The 18,259-nt window shown below is 45.4% G+C and overlaps 1 protein-coding gene across 1 annotated transcript in view; it reads right to left on the bottom strand.

Annotated features, from left to right (window-relative positions):
* Nucleotides 1–18,259, bottom strand: part of CACNA2D3 (calcium voltage-gated channel auxiliary subunit alpha2delta 3) — an 821,063-nt gene that overhangs the window by 417,747 nt on the left and 385,057 nt on the right. Inside the window, exons 7-9 of the mRNA XM_084829826.1 lie at nucleotides 15,676–15,736; nucleotides 15,437–15,587; nucleotides 485–559 (exon numbers count right to left, since the gene is read on the bottom strand). Of these exons, the coding sequence (XP_084685952.1) occupies nucleotides 485–559; nucleotides 15,437–15,587; nucleotides 15,676–15,736 (287 nt within the window). The remainder of the gene's footprint in view (nucleotides 1–484; nucleotides 560–15,436; nucleotides 15,588–15,675; nucleotides 15,737–18,259) is intronic.

Genomic DNA, 18,259 nt, shown 5'->3' with positions numbered 1-18,259 from the left:
AGGAAAGGAAAGGAAAGGAAAGGAAAGGAAAGGTTCCTCCTGTGCAAACACCGGGTCATTACTGACCCCTGGAGGGATGCCGCTTGCGCTGGCGTTTTCATGGCAGACTATAGCGGGGTGGTTTGCCATTGCCTTCCCCAGTCGTAACTACCTTTCCCCCAGAAAGCTGGGTCCTCATTTTACCAACCTCGGAAGGACAGAGGGCTGAGTCGACCTGAGCAGGCTACCCGAGACCCAGCTTCCGCTGGGATCGAACTCAGGTCATGGGGAGAGTTTCGGTTGAAATACTGCTGCCTACCACTCTGCTGCGCCACACGAGACTCTACTCATCACACAACAACTATTTAAATGGACACAGAAAACAATTCATTTCATCTTCTCAGAAGATGGGATTTCATTAACTGAAACTAAAATCAAGGTATTATAGTGATATTCATCTCATACAAAATATTTGCTGCTTTACAGAATTCTTATCCCTTTTTACCTCTTTGTTGGCTCTGTCTGCTTGAACTAAAGTTCCATTCAGGCATGGCTCTACATAGTGGAGTTCTTCATTATACTGCAGAGCAAGGGGAAAAGGAAAAGGAAAATGTTGGGGCATTTGATATAAGCCTTTGAAATATACAATTTAAGTTAATGACAGAAAACAATGGGGAAAACGCATATGGCACAAACTCAACATGGAATGCAATGCTTTCTTGTAAAAAAAAGAGCAACTTCTTATTTTCCTCAGTGCTTTAAACATTGACCTTTTAAAGGGGAAGCATACATTCGAGGAAGTTCTAAGTAACAGATATGTACTGCAGGAGGGATGGTTCAGAAACCACCCCATCATGGGTAACTAGTACATATACGCTGAACCTTAGGTGGATTGGCTGGTAAAAATTTTCCAGCCCAAAACGTGCTGCCTCCACTGTGTCCTTGAGCAGTCATCCAGCGCAGTTCGTTCAGGTGGTCCCAGGGTTAACACTCTCCCCAGTGAATGGAGCCCTGGTCCCTTCAAAGACCCACTGTGACCTTTTTGCATTGCACTTTGAGGACAAAATTGCTTGTCTCCACAGCAAACTTGACGTTGTAGTTAGCACAGCTCCAGTCGAGGTGTCTGACACCACCATCTGCTGGACTTTGTGGGATCAATTGCGGCCTGATGAAGTGGGCAAGATGCCTGCAGCAATGAGACTGACCATGTGCCCTCTTGATCCTTACCCTTCCTGGCTAATAAAAGCTAGCTGAGAGGGTATGACCAGATGGGTCCAGGGATTGGTAAATGCATCTTTGCATGAAGGAGTGATTCCTGCTGTCCTTAAGGAGACAGTAGTACTATCACTCCTGAAGAAACCCTCTCTGGACCCAATGACAACTACCGCCCAGTTGCAAATACCCCTTTCTTAGGGAAGGTACTTGAGAGGGTTGTGGCAGAGCAACCGCAGGCACTCTTGGAGGATACTTATTATCAAGACCCATTCCAGTCTGGGTTTCAATCTGGTTATGGGACTGAATCAGCCTCGGTCACCTTTATTGGGAGAGGGACAGGGGGAATACAACCCTGTTAATTCTGCTCAATCTCTCATTGGCTTTTGATGACATTGGCCATGGTATCTTCCTAGATCAACTTTGTGGGCTGGGCACTGGAGGCACTGTGTTACGGTAGCTCCGGTCTTACCTGTAGGGTTGGTTTCAGAAAGTAACACTGTGACCATTCCTCAACCCCTCAGCAATTCAGCAATGGGGTGCCTGCCACCTTGACCCCAGTGTTGTTCAACATCTTTATGCAGCTGCTGGCAGCAGTCAGGAGATTTGGAGCAAAGAGGCATCAGTATGCTGATGACACACAGCTCTATCTCCCTGTGACATCTGAATCAGATGAGGCTGTGCAAGTCCTGGTTCAGTACCTAGACTCAGTGATGGGCTGGATGAGGGCCAATAAAATGAAGCTGCATCCTGGCAAGATGGAAGCCCTATGGGTAAGTGGCTCCCGAGTCCAGGAGAGAGGTTCATTGCCTGTTCTGGATAGTGTTGCACTCCCCTTGAAAGATCAGGTCTGTAGTTTGGGGGTATTCCTAAATCCATCACTGTTGCTGGAAACCCAAGTGGCCATGGTGGCTCAGAGTGCCTTTTACCAGCTTCTACTGGTTTGCTAGCTACAGCCTCTCCTGGACAAGGATAGTTTAGCCACAGTGGTACAGGTGTCAGTAACCTCAGGACTGGATTACTGCAATGTGCTTTATGTGGGGCTGCCCTTAAGGCTGGTCCGGAAGCTGCAGCTAGTGCAGAATGCAGCAGGTCAGCTGTTGTTGGGAACTGCCCCTTTTCAGCATGCAACTCCTTTGCTGAGGGAACTGCATTGGCTGCCTATTCCCTATCTGGCCAGGTTTAAGGTTTTGTTACTAGCGTATAAAACTCTAAACAACTTGAGACCAGGATACGTGAGAGAGCACCTTCTCCCTTACCAATCTGCCAGGTCACTGAGGTCATCAGATGGGATACTGCTAGTGGTTCCATATAGATCTATGGCCTGATTAGAGTCCCCCAGAATAGAGCCTTCAGTGTGGTGGCCCCCTTTCTGTAGAACTCCCTGCCTCTGGAGGTCAGCAGGCACCAACACTGTGCTGTTTTCAGCGCCTGCTGAAAACATCCTTATTTCAAGAAGCCTTCCTTGACTGACAACCCACGGTTTTTATTCATAGTCTGTGTGTGTGTGTTTGTTTGTTTGAAAAAAATATTTTAATATGGTGTTTTATTCTTTTATTTTTTATTGTTTACCATTCTGAAATCTCTTTAGATCTGGAGTGGTATATAAATGTAATAAATAAATAAATTAAATTAAATTAAAATAAACCAATGAGCACATTTGTGGTAAACTTTAAAGTCAGACTTTTAGGAATGGTAAAAGCATTCTGAATTAATCCTGAAAAATTAATGTCATTCCCCCCTTCCCCAATAGCTTTATATATTTATAGATAAATAAATGAACACAGAAACCTTTAGGGCTTCATTCTGTTTGTTTCCACCATTCATAGCCACCAAGCGAATGACAACAGAAGCACAACCCAGCCACCAGTAAGTGATGAAACCACCAAACTGTTTAGCCCAAATACCTCTTGTCAGCTCCATGGGAAGAAAGAGAGTCGCTAATTCATTGCCTGGGCGAGGGTGCTGGTGCTGCAGACACAGGTTTTACTCTTTTTACAAGGCACATTGCCTGTGAGCCTTACTGGTTCACATTCCGTTGTGCCCTCTCTTCAATTAAGCTATGCTCTCACCTGTTCTCACTGCCTAAACCCCCAGGCTGCTTGTAACCTGCTCCATATCGGACATCTGTCTCCATCACTCAGGAGGACAATTCAATGATCTCCAACAATCCTTAATTAATTACACTGGCACATAGGCAAGGGTGTTTGATTTGGACCATGTCAACTATTAACTGAATACTAATCTGAAATTAATGCCACCTGAAATCAAATCTTCATCTGTTTGATTGTTTTTGTGGCCAGTGTCTCTACAACCCTATTTAAGTAATTCTAGCACATGCTAATTCATTTTGAACATGCCCATGGGAAGATCAATTTGGAAAGTATTCCTCTTTGGAGAACTGTTTTATGGACATTTTTAGATTCTGATAAATCCTGCACCCAACTAACACCCACACATTATCATCATCTTCTGTGTCTTCTTCATGCAAAAATCATGTTTGTTCTTAAAGGCTGACAAAAGGACCTCCTTACTGAAATACCTGCTGAAGACCATCTTCTCTATTTACACAAACTGTAAATACTTTACAGACACAGTCCAGAAAAGATTCTTTTCAGAAGCAACCTTCGCAAAACCTTAGTGGATCTGCAGTTTCTTGCAACAAAACCTCCAAATGATTTTTAAAAAAACTTTAGGGGAAGTTTAAAGAGCGGTCTGTAGATTCCAAAGTTGTGAAAAGGAAACCACAAAAATAAAATTCCAGTGTACTCATGAAATGCTGGCATGGGCTCCTTTGAACCTGAGCTTAAGCTTTCCAATCCCCAATGAAAATGCAAATTTCCCTTTGAGTACTGCATCATTTTTCACTCCTCTATTTACCATCCAAACTTTTTAAAATAATAAAATTATGTAGTTCTGAATTGTTCTTCTCTTGCTGCAGTATTTTTTTTAAACAATTACAAAGACATTCTCTCTGATGCATATTAGTTATTTTTTTGAAAATGTGGATCCCACCATTCAGCATAAAGGCTTCTAAGGCAGTAAACAAGAAGAAGAAAAAAGAATCTCCAAAGGTGAAACAATAAAACTAAGGGATGTTCAATAAAGAGCTTTGTGCTATCAGTCACATAAGAGAATGGAATGGTTATCACCTATGATAGCATTCCCTAAGCTAGTGCTCTTCAGATGTTTGGGACTACAACTCCCAGGATTCCTGACCATTGTCCATGCTAGCTGGGGCCGATGGGAATTAAAGTCCAAAACTTCTGGAGGGCTTCACGTTAGGGGAAACTAAGCTATAATATCACCTCCTTTATTTATTTATCTGTGATACTTCTACACTGCCTAATGTAATAAAATCCCTAGGCAGTATCCTTTCCTGGAGGATAAGGCTATCCGTGGCTACTTGTCATGTGGGCTATACATTACCTCCAGTATCAGGGGCAGCATGCCTCTGTAGGACAGCTGGTGGGACCACGAGCAGAACGGTGCTGCTGCACTCATGTCCTGATTTGGTTAGATCCACTATGTCTTTTCTTAGGCTCTTATATTCTTAATATATGGCTTTTTTTTTCTAACTGAAATTTCTGTGTTGTACAGTATGGGAATGTGACTTTCTCCACTCTTTTTGCAGGATGTTTCACAACAACAAAGATCTTTCTGACACACACTGAGTTCCCATATTTAATTTATTTATTTTGCTACCAGTATCTGGAATCCATAGATTATACTTCCAAGGTTTCCACGATGTTGATAACTTTTGGTAGTTTGTGGCACTCTCTCCCTGGTTTCTCTATCTGTGATTTCCTGTGTAAGCTCCTCTCTTTTTTCTTCTTTACCACACTCTGGTCCTAGTCTGACCACACATGTTCCCCTGCTTAAGCCAGCCCCTTTTCCCTAATGCATTGGCCAAGCCACAATAAGAGTTAGAATTGTGATAAGAACACAGGACTTTGTATGGATGGAGGATACATACTATTCACTCCATCCCCTTCTTCAGTCAGTCCCCACATAGCACCTCCAGTTTAAAGGATCTCATGGTGGGGGGCCAGGGGAGAGATCTATTCCCACGTCTCTACCAGCGGGAGTAGACAGCAAAGGGGTAGATATGGGACAACAGCCTGACTCAGTTTATGGCACATTTGCATGTTCTCTGGGTCAGGTCCAGACACAGTCATACCTAGAGCATACCCATTCAAACCAATGGGATTTAAGTTTGCCATGACTAACTGAAGTCTCGTTGATTTCAATAGGTCTACTTCAAGTCTAACTGTTTCCAGTGTTACGTGAGAAGCTGCCTCATATCACATCAAATCACTGGTTGATCTAGCTCAGTTGTCTACATCAGGGGTAGGAAACCTTTTTGGGCCATGGGCACATCTGCAAATTTGGGAAACTGTGCCCAAGGCAGTTTCTAAAATTGCCAAATGTGCTCACAGCCTAAAAGGTTGCCTACCACAAAATGGGTGCCATGGGACAAAGGGCAAGTAACCTGCCCAAAAGACTGAGTAAAAGGCAGAGGTGGAGTCTGAGTCCCAACACCCTAAACAACTCATTTGAACCTACCACTAGTAAAAAATTTTTTTAAAAAGTTAGTCTTTTAAAATAAAAAATAAAAAGTGGAATGGGTAGAGTACCTTGACAGGCACCAGGAAAGGTGTCCATCAGGGCACTAGGGCCTCTGAGCTACCACGTTGCATACCCCGGTCTACACTGACAGCCCTCTAGGGTTTCCGACAGGAGTTTTCTTTTGCAGCTCTACCTGGAAATGCTAAGGACTGAATCTGGGACTTTCTGCAAGCAAAGCATGTACTCTACCAGTGCTACAGCCCTTTCCCAGTGGTTCATTCCCTATGAATATGCTTCCACTCTGAAAAAGGAGGGCAAGCCGCCGCAGCTGCCACCACCACCAGGCCTTCCCTGGAGACTTCTGCCTGGCAGACCACCAGTCCCTGCAGGACCAGGCCCCCAGGTACCAAGCCAGCTGTGCTGCTCCACCTGCCCTCCCTGGAGGGGCTACATAAGCTGGCTGGCTGAGGTGGCCTGGGAGAGCCAGGGCCTGCAGGAGAGGCCACCACCATCACCGGGGAAGAGGTGTGCCAGCTGCTGCTGGGCCAGCGGCGGCGGCGGTGGTGGCGGCGGCCGCCACCACCACCGCCACCGCCACCACCACCACCACCTGGCCTTCCCTGTGGACTCTGGCCTGGCATTATTTTTAAGGGGATTTTTAATTGTTGTGTGTGTGTGTGCGTGCGTGCGTGTGTGTTTTTCTTGGGGGATTTTGTTGTGGTTTTAGGGGTGGGTAGCCTGCCTGATAGGAGGGAGCGAGGGGGCATGTGTCCACCTGATGGAGGCAGTGGGGGGAGTGTTGGGGGCCAGAAGATACCGAGGCTGGGCGGCAGGCACTGGCGGAGCGCTAGGGGCAGGCCATGCCAGGTAAGGGGAACAAGGGAGAGATGTGTAGTAGCTGTCCCCTGCTCCGGGCCTGTCCAGAGCCAAAGGATGGCTGGGGGAGGCGTGACCCCATCTTCTGGCCTTCGTTTGCTGCTCTGCAATGCCAGGTCTGTTACCCAGAAAACCTCCCTCATCCATGACATGATCCGGGATGAGGGTGCAGACCTGGCATGTATTACGGAGACCTGGCTGGCCGAGGCTGCTGCTCCAACCCTTGCAGCCATGTGTCCAGCTGGATTTTCGTATGCACAGCAGCCGAGGGCTGGGGATCGGGGAGGGGGAGTGGCTGTTATCTACCGAGAGCCCTTGGTCTTCACCAGACCCCCTCTCCGGGAGACCAAGGTTGCTGAGTGCATGTACTGGAGGTTGGGCCCGAAGGGCAGTCTGGGGATTCTGCTCGTGTACCGTCCACCCCACTGCACGACTGACTCCCTGGCCGAGGTGCTTGAGGTGGTCTCTGATGTGCGTGTACAGTCCCCTAACTTACTGGTGTTGGGGGACTTCAACGTACATTCGGAGGCCATCCTCACAGGAGCACCTCGGGACTTCATGGAGACCATGGCCTCCTGGGAGCTGCACCATATTCTAACTGGGCCCACCCATGTAGCCGGTCATGCACTAGACCTTGTGTTTGTTTCTGGAGAAGTGGGGAGTGATCTGGAAGTCGGGGGTATATCCACCACCCCCTTGTCATGGTCAGATCACTATCTGGTGACGTTGGACTTCTCGGTTCCACAACCCCTCCGCAGGGGTGGAGGACCCATTAAAATGGTCCGCCCCAGGCGTCTTATGGATCCAAATGGATTCCTGAACGCGCTTGGGGATTCTCTGGGGCATGCCAACGGCCACTCGGTCGAGACCCTGGTGGGTGGCTGGAATGCCGCAATCACTGGGGCATTAGATCAGGTGGCTCCGAAACGCCCTCTCCCCCTGAACAGGGCTCAGACTGCACCATGGTTCAATCCGCGGTTACGAGCTCTGAAACAGGAGGTGAGACGGCTAGAGCGCCGGTGGCGGAAGTCTCGCTCCAAAGACGATCAGACACGGGCTAGAGCTGTATCTTCAGCCTATCATGTGGCGGTGAAGGCAGCAAAAAAGGAATATTATGCTGCCTCCATCGCGTCTGCAGAGTGCTGTCCCAGGAGGCTGTTCCAAGTGGTCCGGAGCCTGGTCGGTCTTGTGGCTCCGGAACCACTGGAGCATTCTAAGGCCTCCTGTGAGGCCTTGGCAAGGCACTTTGCAGATAAAATTGATCAAATTAGGTGTGTTACTCTGCACGCTGTGGATACAGTTAGTGAGCGAGAGGCAGCCTGTGGCAAACCGGTTTTGTGGGATCGGTTCCAGCTTCGTCCTCCTGATGAAGTGGACAAGGTGCTTTCATCGGTACGGCCGACCACCTGCTTACTTGATCCTTGCCCATCTTGGCTCATTATGAGCTGCAGAGAGAGACTGGGTGAGGGGATCAAGGCGGTGGTGAACGCCTCCCTTGAGGAGGGAGTGATGCCATCAGCCCTCAATGAGGCAGTGATAAGACCGCTCTTAAAGAAGCCTTCCTTGGATCCTCAAGTTCTGAACAACTTTCGCCCAGTCTCAAATCTGCCATTTTTGGGCAAGGTGATTGAGCGGGTGGTGGCGGTGCAGTTGAAGGCACACTTGGAAGAAACTGATTATCTAGACCCATTTCAGTCGGGCTTCAGGCCTGGGCATGGGACAGAAACGGCCTTGGTCGCCTTGGTAGATGATATGAGGAGGGCTCTGGATAGGGGTGAATGCTCCTTCCTTGTTCTCCTTGACCTCTCAGCGGCTTTCGATACCGTTGACCACGGTATCCTCCTGGACCGCCTGGAGGGGTTGGGCATTGGGGACACCGTATTGCGGTGGTTCCGGTCCTTCCTCTCCGGCAGGTACCAGAGGGTAGCACTGGGAGAGGAGGTTTCGGACCCGTGGCCACTTACTTGTTGGGTGTCACAGGGTTCCATCCTCTCCCCGATGCTATTTAACATCTATGTGAAGCCGCTGGGGGCTATCATCAGGAGGTTTGGGGTGCAGTGTCATCAATATGCGGATGACACGCAGCTCTACCTCTCGTTCAAATCTTCACCAAGGTTGGCCGTAGAATCCCTGTCCAAATGTCTGGAGACGGTGAGTGGCTGGATGGGGAGGAATAGGCTGAAGCTGAACCCTGACAAGACCGAGGTACTTTTGGTGGGAGACAAGAGGAGGCTAGGGGATGTTGACCTGGTGTTGAATGGGGTACGGCTACCCTTGAAAGACCAGGTCCGCAGCCTGGGGGTCATTTTGGACTCCCAGCTGTCCATGGAGGCTCAGGTGTCAGCTGTGAGCCGGACAGCGCTGTATCAACTCCATCTGATACGGCGGCTGCGCCCCTTCCTTCCCGACCATCTGCTCCCATCGGTAGTACATGCCCTGGTCTCCTCTCATTTAGACTACTGTAATGCGCTCTACGTGGGGTTACCCTTGAAGACGGTTCGGAAACTGCAGCTGGTACAGAACGCGGCGGCTCGCCTGATTAAAGGCAGCCGCCGGCGAGATCACATCACTCCAGTGCTGAAGGAGTTGCACTGGTTACCAGTTGTTTTCCGGGCCAAATTCAAGGTGTTGGTTTTGACCTTTAAAACCCTATATGGTTCCGGCCCAGCCTATCTTAAGGAGCGCCTCCAGCAGCACCAGACAGGCCGCTTAACAAGATAGGCCTCGGATGGCCTTCTCTCTGTCCCATCAGCCAGGACAGCTAGACTGGTGGGGACGAGGGAGAGGGCCTTTTCTGTGGTGACCCCCACTCTGTGGAACTCCCTCCCTAGGGAACTCCGTCATGCCCCCTCTTTAATGAGCTTCCGTCGTGCATTAAAAACGTTGTTGTTCAGGCAGGCATTTGGGGTGGGTTAGGGTATTTTAGAAAATGTTTTTATTGTAGAATTTTATTGTTTTAAACTGTTTTTATTGTATGTTGTACATCTCCCAGAGTGGCTGGGTGACCAGCCAGATGGGCGATTAATAAATTTAATAATAAATAAATAAATAAAATTTATAATCACCTCCTTGGGTAACTTCCATATAGGTAACTTTACTTGGGGAACTTCCATATAGACTCCCTAGTTCCCTGTGGACTGTCCTATAGATTTTAAAATGAGCAAAGGAAGTGGCTCTCAAGGGTTCTTCCTTATTGTCCCTCCCTTCCAAATAATGAAACAGTAATTCTATTTTTACAATAAATAAATAAACCAACCTGCAATCAACCTCAGTATGATACAGCTAAAACACTTAAATTGAATTAAAGTATTTTAACCTAACTAGCGTATTCTTAATTTAGTGTACAGCTTATATTTCTGTTAAAAAATTCCTCAGGTTTCAGCCCTGGACAGAATTAGCACCCTGTTTTTATGATAATATTGTTAATTTAATGCTTCACTTAGAATTTTACTTCAAAGCAAAGTGGAAAAAATGTGGGTGGGTGTTTTCCCTTGCTACAGACATCTTTGTTCATACACTGATGATCCGACCTTATATTTTAACATAGACTACACAAAACCAAGTGCATTGCTTAACAGTTCCTTTTGTAATTCAATCATCTAGCCCATCAATTTTAGATAGATTTTGCAATGAGTTACCCAGGAAAACAACAATGGTTTTTGCTGCATTATCCTTTTACGTTTATTCTCCAGAAAGGTCTGCACTAGTCTTTTGTGTGCCATTTATTCATGGATATATTTAGCAAAGGAATTATTGGAGGATGAAATGAATCCAATATATAGCAGACGAAAACCCCATCTCGCTGTATCATTGAAATATGTTTCACTACCCAGTTACATGCTTTAAGAGTTAATTGAATTTGCCATTATGATCATGTCTACTGACCATAACTCCCATTATCGTTAATGAGAATTATAGACATAATTCTCTGCATGGGTTAGCAAAAATATAATGTAAAGAAATGCAGTGGAACATGGAAAAATTTTGAAAAAGTTTCCTAAGTTTATTTTATAATGCATTTAGAAGAAGAAGAGAGAAGGGATTTCAAAAAGAGAAGGTAGGGTGAGCATTCCTGAAAAAATTGCACCTTGTAAGGTAAAATTCCCCCTTCATGGATCACTGCCTTGCTGTGGCGAAGGGGCTTGCGTAATTCTGAAGCCATAAGCTATGCCGTGTAGGGCCACCCAAGACGGACAGGTCATGGCGGAGGGTTCTGACAAAATGTGGTCCACTGGAGAAGGAAATGGCAACCTACTCCAGTATTCTTGCCAAGAAAACCCCATGGAATGTATCACAAGGCTAAAAGATATGACGCCAGAAGATGAGCCCCTCAGGTTGGAAGGTGTCCAATATACTACTGGGGAAGAGCAGAGGGGATTTCCAAGTAGCACCAGAAAGAGTGAAGCGGCTGGGCCAAACCCGAAAGGACACTCAGCTGTGGATGTGTCTGGTGGTGAAAAGAAAATCCGATGCTGTAAAGAACAATATTGTTTAGGAACCTGGAATGTCAGATCAATGAATCAAGGTAAGCTGGAGGTGGTCAAACACGGGATGGCAAGATTGAACATCGACATCTTGGGAATCAGCGAACTAAAATGGACAAGCATGGGTGAATTTAATTCAGGTGACCATCATATCTACTACTGTGGGCAAGAATCCCTTAAAAGAAATGAAGTAGCACTCATAGTCAACAAAAGGGTGGGAAAAGCAGTACTGGGGTACAATCTCAAAAACAATAGAATGATTTCAGTACGAATCCAAGGCAAACCATTCAACATCACAGTTATTCAAGTCTATGCCCCAACCACTGATGCCGAAGAAGCTGAGCTTGATCGGTTCTATGAAGACCTACAACACCTTGTAGAACTAACACCAAAAAAAGATGTCCTTTTCATCATAGGGGATTGGAATGCTAAAGTAGGAAGTCAAGAAATCACCAAGGCAGGCATGGCCTTGGTGTACAAAATGAAGCAGGACAAAGGCTAATAGAGTTTTGCCAGGAGAACACGCTGATCATAGCAAACACTCTTTTCCAACAGCACAAGAGGCGACTCTACACATGGACATCACCAGATGGTCAATATCGAAATCAGATTGATTATGTCCTTTGCAGCCAAAGATGGAAAAGCTCTATACAGTCAGTAAAAACAAGACATGGAGCTGACTATGGCTCAGATCATGAGCTGCTTCTTGCAAAATTTTGGCTTAAATTGAAGAACGTAGGGAAAACCACTAAACCATTCAGGTATGACCTCAATCATATCCCTTATGAATATACAGTGGAGGTGAGGAATAGATTTAAGGGATTAGACCTGATAGACAGAGTGCCTGAGGAACTATGGACGGAGGTCTGTAACATTGTTCAGGAGGCAGCAACTCAATCCATCCCAAAGAAAAAGAAATGCAAGAAAGCAAAGTGGCTGTCTGAGGAGGCTTTACAAGTAGCTGAGGAAAGAAGGGAAGTGAAAAGCAAGGGAGAAAGGGGAAAATATATCCAACTGAATGCAGAGTTCCAGAGAATAGCAAGGAGAGCCAAGAAGGCCTTCTTAAATGAACAATGCAAAGACGGGCATGATAAAGGACAAAGAAGGCAGGGACCTAACAGAAGCAGCTGAGATTAAGAAGAGGTGGCAAGAATACACAGAAGAACTATACAGGAAAGATCTGAATGTCCCTGATAGCCATGATAGTGCGGTCACGGAACTTGAGCAGGACATCCTAGAGAGTGAAGTCAAGTGGGCCTTAGGAAGCATTACTAACAACAAAGCTGGCGGAGATAACAGTATTCCAGCTGAGCTATTTAAAATCCTAAAAGATGATGCTGTTAAAGTGCTGCACTCAATATGCCAACACATTTGGACAGTGGCCACAAGACTGGAAAAGGTCAGTTTACATTCCCATTCCAAAGAAGGGCAACGCCAAAGAGTGTTCAAACTACCACACAATTGCGCTCATTTCACATGCCAGCAAGGTGATGCTCAAAATCCTACAAGCTAGGCTTCAGCAGTATGCAAACCGAGAACTACCAGAAGTACAAGCTGGGTTTCGAAGAGGTAGAGGAACTAGAGATCAAATCGCCAACATTTGCTGGATCATGGAGAAAGCAAAAGAATTCCAGAAAAACGTCTATTTCTGCTTCATTGACTACGCTAAAGACTTTGATTGTGTGGATCACAACAAACGGTGGCAAATTCTGAAAGAGATGGGAGTACCAGACCACCTTACCTGTCTCCTGAGAAACCTGTACGAGGGTCAAGAAGCAACAGTAAGAACCGGACATGGAACAATCGATTGGTTCAAAATTGGGAAAGGAGTACGACAAGGCTGCATATTGTCGCCCTGCTTATTTAACTTATATGCAGAGTACATCATGAGAAACGCCGGGTTGGATGAATCACAGTTCAGAATTAAAATTGCCGGGAGAATTATCAACAACCTCCGATACATAGATGATACCACCCTAATGGCAGAAAGCGAAGAGGATCGAAAGAGCCTCTTGTTGAGGGTGGAAGAGGAGAGTGCAAAAGCTGGTTTTAAACTCAACATTAACAAAACTAAGATCATGGCATCTGGCCCCATCACCTCCTGGCATATGGAAGGGCAAGAAATGGAAGCAGTGACAGATTTTATTTTGGGGGGCTCCAAGATCACCGCAGACGGTGACTGTAGCCATGAAATTAAAAGACGCTTGCTCCTTGGGAGGAAAGCTATGGCAAACCTAGACAGCATAGTAAGAAGCAGAGACATCACCTTGCCGACAAAGGTCCGTCTAATCAAAGCCATGGTTTTCCCAGTAGCAACGTATGGCTGTGAGAGCTGGACTATAAGGAAGGCTGAGCGCCGAAGAATTGATGCTTTTGAACTGTGGTGCTGGAGAAGACTCTTTCGAGTCCCCTGGACTGCAAGGAGGTCAAATCAGTCCATCCTGAAGGAAATCAACCCTGAGTGCTCATTGGAAGGACAGATACTGAAGCTGAAGCGCAAATATTTTGGCCACCTAATGCGAAGAGAAAACTCTCTGGAAAAGATCCTGATGCTGGGAAAGACTGAAGGCAAAAGGAGAAGGGGATGACAGAGGATGAGATGGCTAGATAGCATCACTGATGCAGTGAATATGGACTTGAGCATGCTGCGGGAGAGAGCGCAGGACAGGAAGGCCTGGCGTGCTATGGTCCATGGAGTCACAAAGAGTCGGAGACGACTGAATGACTGAACAACAACAACAACAACAAGGCATAATTCCAGCCTCTGCATGGGGGCTACATTGCCAAGGGGGAGCTCAAGTGACAAAAAAGCCATAGGTTTCATTAAAAGAGTATTTCAGGGAAGATTTGTAGCTCAGTGTAGCTCATGTTTTGCATCCAGAAGTCCCAGGTTCAATCCTTGGAATCTCCAAGTGGGGCTGGGAAAGACCCCTATCTGACTCCTTGGAGAACTGCTGTCAATCAATGAAGGCAGTACTGAGTTAGATGGACTAATGCCCGCCTAACCCAGTATAAGGCAGCTTCCTTTCTTCCTATGACAACATATCCTGTGCTGAACTATGGACTGGGGCTCCACATATCACTGGCATATAAACCAAAGATTCTGCCCTGCCATCAGTCTCTCTCAGAAGCAGTCTCTCTCAGAAGCCCCTCTCCCTAGTTCTACTCATGGAAGCCTCTGCTAGATCAAAGAGCCTTCCACAAGCAGAGGGTACATAACTGGATACAACCCTTTTAGTATTAGGTTCAGATATTTGGTGCCTTAAACATATTTAGGGTATTTGAGCTGAAGGAGGCATGCTGGAGGACAATAAATCTTGCCTCATAGTGAATGCACTTATGCTTTCCTATTATGTGAGCTTCTAGTAACAATTATGTAGTGAGTAATTACAGATTAATAAGCAATAGTAAAAAAAATAGCAAATAATAATAAAGATTAATAAGATTAATAATAATAACAAATCTTTCCAGTTGGAGAAAGTAATTATGCTTTCCTATTATGTAGGTTTCTGGTAACAATAATGTAGTGAGTAGTTACAGATTAATAAGAAAGATATTCTTAGCTTACTGCCTGTTATCTCTTAAATATACAATATATGTTTGAATTCTGGGAGCGAAGCCATTTAGTAGTAATGCGTGTGGCTGAACATAGGTTTTAAGCTCCTGAAGCACACACAACTGTGTCCCTAACAAATTTCTAGTTTGTAAAAAAAAATGTTTACAATTCCAAGGCTGGACAATAAAAGGGGATATTAACCCAGCTTCCTTACATTCATTCATTCATTTATAGTATTTATATGCTGCATTTCTAGTTTGAGGCCCAGTGCTCACGTGTGTACAATGTTTTCCATATTTAGTTCAATGGATCTGAGGCATTATTTACAAAGTTACCTACATAGCAAGCATGCAGACAATAAATGACAATGAGACCTTGTTCACCAGGGTTCACTTCAGAATCTGTTTTAGTACCTCAATGGAGTCCTAAACCATGTGAAATAATAAACTGCCTCTGAGGATCTGCAGATTGCTCTCTACACCATCAAGAAGCCAAAGCCTTCTCTACACATAGGATGAACAGGCAGGGCTATTATAGCAGATAACTAGTCTTTCAGGCTGGCTTCAGATGTGGCACCTTTCCTTTTTTAGAGATTAGATATTACTTATCTAATCATAAGTTCATAAGTAACTTATGAACTTACACCCGTCTTTAACCATTGTCTCCTAAAGTCCTGGCTGGATTCCATATCAGGATTTGGGGTGGGGGTGGGGAAGAAAACATCAAATAAAAAGAAGAGCAGAAAGTTAGAAATACTCACAGCAATTATGTTAAAAAAATCATCATCTCCAAGGGTGTCCAGAATGGATGATACAGTCTGCTTTGCAATTGTCAAACGGAGTCCTTTCATGCTGCCACTGACATCAACTAAAATGACGACATCTTTAGGTGAAGTGGCAGCTTGAATGTACCTGGATCAACAAGGGAAATGTAAATTGAGTGTATAAGATTTTAGCTGTTTGCTTCCCTTGAAAGTCTTAGTGGGTGACCATGACCTACCATTTTCGATTTCTGCAGTCAAATGCAATGACTCCATTCTCGTCAGGCTCCCATTTAATTCCTGGAGAGGGGGGAAATATTACATTATAGCAAATCTAAATGCAAGTTTCAATATTTGAAATAGAAGTCTGATATTTTAATTTGTTGATGAGACTGCCATGCAGCACAATCCTATGCATGTTAACTTAAAAGTAAGTCCCACTGTGTTCAAAAAGGCTTACTCCCAGGTAAATGTGCAGATGATTACAGCCTTAGGGCACAATCCTATGGGGATAGGCGGCGGCCTCCGAACTCGGAGGGGACCATCTATCCAAAGCAGGGTGGGAGAAGCACGGAGGGGACCATTCCCTCCACGCTTCTCCTGAGCTGCATTTCCAGCTAAACAGAGTGGGGGAGGAGGCTGCTGGATGTGTCATACTGGCATTTCTGCCTTCTCTGCCCCGGAACACCCCCTAGAATGCCCCGTTTTGGCCACTCCGTGCTCTTCTTCTGAGTGCGGAGCACAGGGCTGTTCCGCACTGCCTGCGAGGCAGCGTGGAACGGGGGAAAAGTTGGTTCCCGGAAAACCACATATCCTATGGCCATCTAGCCGCTAACTAGCAGCCACAGGATTGCTCCCATAATCATTTTTCTTGAAAAAGGTTATAATTGCAATAGCCATGCTATGGAAAGCCTTTCTGCTGACTTTAGAATGAAGACAACTGAAAACATGATGATTAAGGTACTCACTATGCTAGAACAGAAGAACTGGCAACAGTTCTTGACAGGCCTTGCCAATTTCTTTTTGCTAATGCTCTTACTATTCCAAACTAACTTGCCAGAAATTAACTTAATGGTATTACTCACAGGTTGGGTGTCCAGACATTTTGCTATAAGGTAATGATCATAAGGTAATGTCTCTAATTTGTGGATCATGGAAATGATCCACAAATTAGATTCACAAATATTTTTGTATTTGTGGAAATATGTTAAAGTATTTTTTACATCATCATCATCATCATCAGAAGAAGAAGAAGAAGAAGAAGAAGAAGAAAAACAACCATTAAACCCACCATCACTACTGTTCTCCATTTGACTTTCACAGTGCAATGCAATGAAAGCACTAACTACACAATCATTTCTTCACTTGACCACAAAGTAATCTGAACCCTGCTAGATCCTTCCCAGCTTCCTGTGGATCTCACCAGGAGATCCATATCAATCACCTTTCCAGCTTGACAAAACTTTGCTGCTTTCCAGCATTAAAATGTAACTGAAGTGGGGGAAAAATGCAGGGAGGTGACAGTTGCCTAGTTAAGGCAGTAGTGGGCAAAATGTCGATCTTTCTGTGGTTTGCAGTAGATGTCCAAGGATTTCTGACTTTCATGAGAGGGGATAGAACAGCAGCAGTAGCATCAGCACCTCTGCCATGGTTTGCCTTGTGCTAATTGCTTTATCTCTCAGCCTCAGCTGAACTGTAAAATGGAAGTATTAATTAGTTACTTTTGACCAGGTCTTTGTTCAGCTCTCCTGGCTTGTTTTAGAATCCTTATATTGGTAACTTGCACTTAGATTTGCAAACATCCCAGTGGGGGTGCAGTAGATAATTGACCCTGCCCCCTGAGTCACCATTTTGTGTCTGGCTCTGACTGGTAGGTCTCAGCATTTAATCCTGCAAGCCTGACATCTGCCTACCCCTGAGTTATGGAATGAGCAACAAAGAATGGAATTAACCAGCAGTGTCAGAATGCTTGATTCGGGGCCAGCTACAGGGAGCACTTAGACAGGCAGATTTTTTTCTGGTATGTAGGTCATTTAATTTGTTTTGAAGCCTGGATTTTATCTATTTTGAGGTATTGGATCTAAATTTTAGGTATTGAATCTAAAGTTAAGGCAAAGTTACCTTGGAGAGGAAGGAAAGGGGGAGGTTCTGTGGGCAGGGAGGGGAGTTGGGGAGGTTGGCTTATGAAGAATCCACCAGCCTCCCCAACCTCCTTCTCTTTTGCTCTGCAGAGCCCCAGCTAGATGGCAAAAAGGCCAAAAAAAAGAGTGGGAGGCGAAGATCACGTCCGTGGTCCTCCCACCCCGCATAGGATGCCCGACAGCCTCCTAGTTCGAGGCTGATGGGCATCCTGATAGGATTGCATCCTTAAAGTGTTGGTCCCAGAAAGGACTGCACGACACAATGAGACTTTTAAACTGAAGCTAATTGGGCTCTGTTTTTGGACTAGATAAATATGGTTTCAAGAGTTTGGGCTAATCTATATGTCCAGGAAAAGCTGGAGATATAACTGTCCCAAATTTGCATCACTTCAGACTACGAACAAGAGATTGAATATCTGGATGCCTCCCATGTCTTAAACCAGGGATGGGAAACGTGTGGCCTTCCAAATGTTGTTGGGCTGTAACTCCCATTAGCGCTAGCTAACATGGCCAATGGTGAGGGATTATGAGAGTTGGAGTCCAGCAACATCAGGAGAGCCACACATTTCCCATTCTTGTCCTAAAGACTCTCCCCAAGAAATAGAGCAAGTCAGGGTGAGGCTTCTGGTCTAGCCTTCTCACTGATATGCTAGTTTTCTTCATGCTGGGATTTATTTATTTA

This window comes from Heloderma suspectum, chromosome 2, assembly GCF_057233095.1.
Source record: "Heloderma suspectum isolate Gila_16-S chromosome 2, 16-S_ref, whole genome shotgun sequence".
Lineage (NCBI taxonomy): Eukaryota > Metazoa > Chordata > Lepidosauria > Squamata > Helodermatidae > Heloderma > Heloderma suspectum.
This window is presented reverse-complemented; position numbering and strand designations above follow the sequence as displayed.